The following is an 8,307-nucleotide window of genomic DNA, read 5'->3' as shown; positions in this document are numbered from 1 at the left end:
CAGTCTACAAATGTCATCACAGACGTGACATCTTGCCACCTTCACGGTACTCTGTTTAGTAGAAGCGCGTCACTGGCTCCACACATGTTCACAGGAAGACATTTCTCAAGGGTGTGGACACTGTGTTGCAGGGATCATGGGGTTGCCTTTGAATCTGCCAACCACAGGATATCAGGTGCAGGCAAGGAATACGTTTTGTTGTTGAGTAGTTGGTTCGATTCAAATCCGTAACAGACAGGAACTTCACATTTTGATTTTAGGCTCAAATCAACACTGATGATGCAATATTGGGAAAGAAAGTTCACTTTCTTTCCTGAGTTTCATTTTCCTCATGTATAAAAGGAAAAGTGAGTTTAGACTGGCATTTATACTCCAGCTCTAACATTCAGAATTTCTTTTAGTATTAAAAGACCCAAAGAACAGAAACTTCACCCTGAACTGTATACTCTGAGCTATATTTTCTCATAGTTCTTCTTTCTTCCCTTAAGCATCTGCAGAGTTTACATTTATTACTGTTTTGTTGGTGCTGCAATTCTTAGTCACTTGCAATACAGATTTTTCCCTGATTCCTTGTTTTCCCTTAAAAATCATCAATAAACGACTCTTGCCAAATCAGCGAAGTATTCTCGATCCCCCTCTTCCCCAGCTCTGTTGTGGCGTTAGGTGCTATTGACTATTCTGCCCTGAAAATCCCCACGTCCTATGGCTTCTGTGAGCTCCAAGACCTTGACTCTCTGACTCTGAGTCCTCTGACTTCTTTTACTTCTCATCCCTCTAAAACTAGACACCCCCAATGTTCTGTTCTCAGCCTTTTGTTTTATCTGGTGGGTCTTCTCTATCTGTCTAACATTCCTTGAAGTATCACTTTTTGGAAGATGATGCTCTGATTATTATATTTACCTTATTTCCTTCTAAGCTGTTTTTCTTTATTTCCAAATATTTAATTACAACCTATTGGCATCAGAGAGTCCTCACCATTAAAATCCTTCTCTTAACTCCTCTATTGTCATTGCAAGAAGCACCTTTCATCCAGGTACCAGGAGTGATTCTTTGGATATCTTTTTTTTCTGCATATCTTCCATCTTTTTCATTGCTAAACAAGTTCTGTACATTCTTCTTCCCCATTTTCACTCAGATCTGTCTTCTTTTATCCCATTTGTATCACCCCCAACTTAATTCAGATTCTCACTTATTTCTTGTATTGATGATTGTGATAGAATACTGAAAGATGGCCCTTTCTCCATAGCTTTCCTTTAGAATCCATCATTCACACTAAGTTGGTCCTAATTGCACCATTTCCTCAATTAAGTATTTTAGAAGCTACTCTTTATCTATGTCCTGCACCTGTTCTGCACGTACGCCCATCCTTTCTTTAACTCTGGCACTCATTTGCCAGAAAGTTCTCCTTAAAGTTCTCCTTTCTTACACATGCTCAGTCTTCAATTTAAATAGGTCAGCTCACCAATCCCCAAACAAACCCAGACATTCACGCTCTGTCTTTGCCTTTCATGTTCCTTCTTCATAAATATCCTTTTTCTCGTTCACCTGTTGAAATCATACCTGTCCTTCATGGCACACCTTAACAATAAGTTTTGTATTTTTTAGTAGACATGGGGTTTCACCACGTTGATCAGGCTGGTCTCAAACTCCTGGCCTCAATCCACCTGCCTTGGCCTCCCAAAGTCCTAGGATTATAGGTGTGAGCCACTACACCTAGCCATGAATTCTGTCTTTTATCTGTCTCATCAAAACACAAGATTCTAGAAAGTCAAAGACAGCCCTACCTCCTGAATCCAGGAGAATCAAGGCCCACAATGGGTTGATCCCTGGTCTACATAGAGTCCAAGAACTAGCATTACACAGTCTGGGAGGTCAGGGATTATGTCAACACAGAGACATAATCCCAGACTTGTTGGGGGCAAGGAGATGTCAGATATCTATCTTGCCATCAGGAGGGTATTTGGAATTCTATCATCTTTAGCTGTACTGGTATTATCTTCCATGATATTCATTTAAACATTCATTCATTCATTCGTATATTTAACAGATTAATAGATATTTATTGAGTCCCAATTATGTTAGTAGTCAGGTATGACACAGAATGCTGGAGATACAATGGTGAACAAGAGAGAAGAGGTGCCTACCTTCAGGGAATTCCAGTGAGGAAGACAGGCAGTGAGGAAGGAGATCTTCTTCACTGTTTTATAGGAAGGGAGGAAGAATAGTATCTGGTGAGTCAAATATCCAAGTGAATATGTCACGTAGGCTCCTTATTGCTTTTTTCCTTGTAAATACTATTATGTTGATTCATTTTTTCTTTTCTTTAAAGAAAATATATGCATTCAAATAAGTCAAATAAAATCTGGTATTAGAACTAATCTGTCCCTGAATTGAAGGATTTTTCTTTGCAAAACTAATATTTATGGCAACTTTTCCCTCAATTAGAGCACATAGTGATTGGGGGAAATCGAGACAAGAAGACAAAGAAAAGGAATTGAAGCTATATGTTAATCTAAAACCAAAGGCAGACTAAGAGTAAATGAATTGAACAACCTAGAAAACCTACATATTTAAAATTGTTCAGTATTAGAATTATCAGGACCATTTAAAAATATCGTATGTAAAGCCCCCAAAAAACTTTATTCCTGTTCTTATCTAATCTTTTGAAATATGTGTTAAAATCCATTAAAATTATTTTAGCCCATGTAAGGACTAGAAACTCCATGGAAGTCATTAATGTTGTTCTGAGACACTGTGGGCTTTCTCCCTCCAGGCACATAGTAGCATTGCTCTTCATGACCTGGGAAGCTGGATGTGGCTGTGGAACTTGCTTTAGGAAATGAGAAGAATGTGGAAGTGGCGTATAATATTTGGGGAGAGTCTTGAAAAGCTATCGCGGGTTACCCTATTCATCTCTCCTGTTTGTAATGTTTCAGATAATGAAAGCACTGTCAGCTTAAGTCTTCTGAATGAGAATGATGTGTATCCAAGACACTCACCGATCTGAGTGGAATTTGTAGTGTGAGCATGCAATAAATTTCTAAACATGGAACTCTGGGTTATCTGTCTGTTATAGCAACAAAAATTAGCCTTTAATTTTTTTGTTTTCTAGTTTTTAGCAGCTAAAACTAGCAGCAAAAACTATACCCATACGTTCTTCAGGAAAATAATGCAATGAATTATAGATTTGAGGCACATAGAAGCTATAGCCTTTTAAAGTTTTAATGGCATATCAAAAGCAGGATAGTAAAGTAGTTAAGAGCATGGCTTGGAGGTAGATGGCAGGAGTTTGGAGCTTGATTCTGCTATTAACCATGTGACCTTCAGTAATTCTCTTAAACTCTATGGACTCAGTTTTCTTATAAAGAATCATAATACCCACATCATAAGATCATTATAAAAGTTAAATGAATTAACACTTGTCAAGTGCCCAGAATAGTGCATAGTAAAACTTTTTCCTATATATAGAGCTAAAATATATTGTTAAGTAGCATGTGCAAATTCTGATCTAAGACCCTAGCACAGAGCAAGTCGTCAATGAATGCTTTTTGTTATTACCGGTATTTAAAATAAAAATTAGTGAATAGCAATCAAGTAGTTGGCTGATAGCTTTCTCTGGGAAAGTCTGTTAAGAGATAGGAAAGTAAAAACAAGCAAAGGAGAAAATGTAATTTTTTCTTTGGATTATGGGTAACAAAACCAGTGCCCACACAGGTGGATTTTACCTCTGGGAAGATGCCTGAACACATTGCTGTTACCTTCCCTTTCTAATCAAGTGTGTCCTGAGACAAGAAGCAGACAGCATCAAGAAATGGAAGAAGACAAACTAAAGCTTTTTCTTTAATTACCTCTATCATCTAGAGTAAAAGGAAATAATTCACCTGCAACTGAAGCCAAACACTCCTGCCAATAAGAGATAAGCAGCTCTGGGCAATTTCATACAGCCCAGCAAAAGTTTCTTGAATTCTCATGACAAACTGGCCTTGGAATTTATCAGGATGATTATTCATGATAGTTATCTGAGATACCCATTATAAATATAGATTTCCAGAATATCAGGTGGTGGTGGGAGAGGAGAGCTCCTGGAATTCTGAATTTCAAACAAATTCTTTAGGAGATTCTTCTACTTGCTTACATTTGAGAACTTCAAATCCAGTCCTATAGTTTATATGAAGTAACTGAAATACCACTGCCACCTGGTGGCAGAATATACAAATTACAGGTTCCAATGTCATGTGATTGAATCACTAAATTTTTCAAGTCGTCCTTAAGTCACGTTTAATTCTTAGTCACCCCTGCCCTCTCCTAATCACAAACGCATTTTTGAGTTTTCTGGATTATCTGATGTAGACTTTATATAATTTGAACTCTAAGGACATAGCCTTTTACCATTTTAATTCATTCTTTTTGTTAAACTGAATTTGAAAATGGAATTTATTTTTCTTTAATTTTCTATATAAACTCTCATGACATATAATTAATTTGTAGAATAAAAGAAATTATATACACTTATAGAGTGTTCTGTTGGCAGCTCTCTGTCAGAGAATCTGAGAGACATAGAATCTTAAAGAGAGAGAGATGTCTGAGAGGAATGATTAGTTTTGCCTATTGGACTCTATGATTGTCTGTTAAAGTGGAAATAAAAAAACGAAATTGGTATTCAGGAAGTTTTTTCTTCTACTTTAAGAGAATCCTGACTTTTATTCACATATAGAAAGATGATGTCTTAAACTTTTAAATTGGAATAGACTTAGCTCTGCTGAGCTTAGATTCTTTCTGGTTTATGTTCTTCATGAGAATTGGTTACATAAGGCAAAATAAGAGCAGAAGAAAGTGTTGCATCCTTAAATATAACTGGTATTTCATAATGGATCATGGTATTCAAGCTTGTTTTATAGGAGTCAGTAAGAAGCAAGCGTGGTATAACATGACTATGAAATTGGGCATCATCCCACTCAGGACCAGTGTGGCAGCTCCACAAAAGACAGTCTGGCAATGTTCAAGATGATTTACAAGAAAACATGGTATGTTCTCCATGAAAAATAAAATATGTATTAACAAACAGAATGCTCATAAATGAAATAGATGAAAATTACTTGCAGGTTGTCCACAGCCAACTTATTATTTGGCACCCTTGCAGCCTCTGTAAAAACAGTCTTTTGGATGGATTTGTGTAGCAATGATTTTTAAAACTAAAAATACATTATTGAGGTAAAATTTGTATAACATAAACCAAGCCATTTTAAAGTGAAAAATTCAGTGATATTTAGTACATTCAAAATGTTTTGCAACCAACACCTCTGTCTAGTTCCAAATGATTTTCTTCACTCCAAAAGGAAACTCCGTACCCATTAACCAGTTGATATACAATTGTTTTAAAATGGCACATGGAGTAAATTTCAAGAGGTTATAGAATTTCAGTTTGATATTTCAAAATAATGTTCAAAAGACCTCAATATATGGCCTTGTCTTGGCTTGAAGTGTTTGCATTCTTGCGAAAGCTTTTTTAGTCTAGCTATGTCGGTTGAGAAGAGTTTATAATCAGAGGATTTAAAGAGTCTCACATGATGCAATCAAGCACAGTAGTTAAACTGTGGGACTCTGATGAAAAGAATTCAATTGCATGTCAAGTATGGTCACTGGCTTTGAAAATAGTACAGAGAAAAGCCAACAAAAATGTGGGCAATGAGTCTGTGCATTCCTTATAAGCATTTTATTAGAAAAGAATGAGATTACCTATGCAAATTAGCGGGAAGATGTTTAGACAGAGGCGTTGTGCCCACCCGCTTGAGGTATAAAAAGCCCTGTGTGAGACGAGAACTTCATTCACACTTGGGTAACTTACCCTTCACAATCCATCTAAAGCCTTCTCAACTGCTGCCACCATGACTCGTTACTTCTGCTGTGGAAGCTACTTCCCAGGGTATCCCTACTATGGAACCAACTTCCACAGGACCTTCAGAGCCACCCCCTTGAACTGTGTTGTGCCTCTGGGCTCTCCCCTGAACTATGGCTGTGGATGCAATGGCTACAGCTCCCTGGGCTACGGCTTTGGTGGTAGCAACATCAACAACCTGGACTGCTGCTATGGTGGCAGCTTCTACAGGCCATGGGGCTCCGGCTCTGGCTTTGGCTACAGCACCTACTGATGGACCAATGGCTCCAGCGACTACAGGACTCTCAATCAATTCTCTGCAACCTGAAGAACAATGACTGTCTCTCTGACTTCCCATGTGCTTGGGTGATATGTCTTCCATCTTCTTGCTGACCTCTTGCTGTGGTCCTTATCTTTGATGCTGTTGGACAAGTCACCCAGGACTCAAGTACTGAACTGATACTCATCTACAGCCAAAGGAAGCAAGATGCATTTTTTGTCATACTTGAATTTTAGCAGTGAAACAGTAGTTTGCCTCCCATGGTTGCTCTGCTCATGTATTATTAACTTCTACATCAACATTAATGTATTACAAATTGGGTGTGGGTAGGAAGGGGATTTTCTGTTCGTATCCTAATAAATCTATTTCCTTCAGCATAAACATTTTTGTTCCGGTTATTTATTTTACTTTGCTTTTATGCTCTTGAATTCATCAACCAGTTTAAACCTGTAATGGTTGACTTTGACCAAATTTTATTCTGACTTCAGACTATATAGTCAGGATAGGGTGATGCCTAATGATTTTTTATTTTTATATTGATACTTCAATTTTAAAAACTCCCTGGAAACGTCCCAAATTTAACCCAGATATACTGCAATTGTTGGCATTTCTCAATGCTGATTATAAAGCAGGAACTTTTCTTAGCTGTCGAATGCTAAAACATGTTTTCTTTTCTCTTTTCGTTAGTGACACGATTCCATTTTGGTTCCTTTCTCCTTTCCTACTGCTTATAAAACTCAGTTCTGGTGAGATTTGAACCCCTCAGATTGTTGGAAGAATTGGAACTAAATCAACTTAGCTATTAAACTATCTTTAGGAGTTCCTAAAATTTGGTCAATAAAGGGAAGCCAACTACTAAAATCACATACCATTTTTAATCCTTTTTGATAGATGGATTTTATTTTCTCCATTTTCTTCATTTCTGATTATACATATAACTAGTACTAAAAATGAAGCGTTTATTCTTTGAAATAATAGTTGCCACCAAAAGCACTTGAAATGACATGTGGTCTGCACTTAGAAAATGCTTCCTGTCTTGTTTACTGAAAAATCTCTGCTTTATTGAAGCAAAATACTTCATGTTTGAATTAAAACTCATTCATTTATATATCATGTATTTATTGCACCTCTGCCTGAGAGAAGGTGCTTGATTGTTCCTTGACTTTACTTGTTAAATCTCTGCTGTTTGGGTAAAATATTGTATTGTCCAATGTACAGTTCATGCATCAAGTTTTGGGCTGTGGAAACACCGTGTTAATAGTTTTGCAGTTGTAAAAACACGTAGGCAGAGGTGTTTTTGGTCTAAAAAGCTGACTGTCTTCAAGATTTATTCATTGAAGAGGCACCCATCACATAGTATAACATAGCATTGGCTTAAGATTTGGGGACACAAATCTTAGAGATAACTAAAACACATCTTTGCCCTCAAGAATCAAATACATTTTATTCAATATTTAAAGGGCTTTTAATAGCCTCCTATTTTATGTCAATCAGTGTGCTGTAAATAACTATCCAAAGACAGATAGATATTCTTTACTCATTTGCTTCCCAGGACTCAATATTGGAGACAGCCTGTGACAAGAACCATGTATATATACAAAGTGTTATAGGCTTGCATAGAAGGAAAGCTTCGGTATATAAACATGACCATGAGAGGGAGTACGTGTTACATATCAAGAGAAATATGGCTGTGCAAATGGGAAAAAGAATAGGGTTATTTAAAGATGAAATAGGCTATCACTGACAAGACTCCAATACATAAGTAGAATGACCTGTTGATGGAGAGATTCCAGGGGTGTTAGGTACCGGACAGGTGATTTGAGATCTCTACCAACCATAAGACTCTAGATTCTATCCTTATGACTAACATTTATTTTCTATTTTAAGGCCATGTTTTTGTATTTTGTTAATTTTTATTTTGAAAATTTCAAACTTATGAAAAATTTGCTGTAATAGTGCAAAAAAGCCCTGCATTCTCAGATTTACATTTTTCTCCATTGAATGTGTTATTACAAATACTATATATGCTATATGATGTATGCATATAGTGTGTGTATCTATCTATTTATCTATGTATGTATGTATGTATGTATCTATCTATCTATCTATCTATGTATCTGTCTGTCTGTCTGTCTGTCCATCCATCCATCCA

At 36.7% G+C, this 8,307-nt stretch overlaps 1 protein-coding gene across 1 annotated transcript; it reads left to right on the top strand.

Annotated features, from left to right (window-relative positions):
- The first annotated feature begins 5,830 nt into the window (after nucleotides 1-5,830).
- LOC108313543 (keratin-associated protein 7-1) lies at nucleotides 5,831-6,536 on the top strand. The gene has a single exon (XM_017541969.2). It carries the CDS (start codon nucleotides 5,886-5,888, stop codon nucleotides 6,147-6,149), a length of 264 nt encoding a protein of 87 aa, XP_017397458.1. The 5' UTR covers nucleotides 5,831-5,885; the 3' UTR covers nucleotides 6,150-6,536.
- The last annotated feature ends 1,771 nt before the right edge of the window (nucleotides 6,537-8,307 follow it).

The sequence above is a fragment of the Cebus imitator genome, unplaced genomic scaffold (genome assembly GCF_001604975.1).
Source record: "Cebus imitator isolate Cc_AM_T3 unplaced genomic scaffold, Cebus_imitator-1.0 Scaffold138, whole genome shotgun sequence".
Lineage (NCBI taxonomy): Eukaryota > Metazoa > Chordata > Mammalia > Primates > Cebidae > Cebus > Cebus imitator.
The sequence above is the reverse complement of the archived record's forward strand: the minus strand, read 5'-3'. Positions and strand labels throughout refer to the sequence as shown.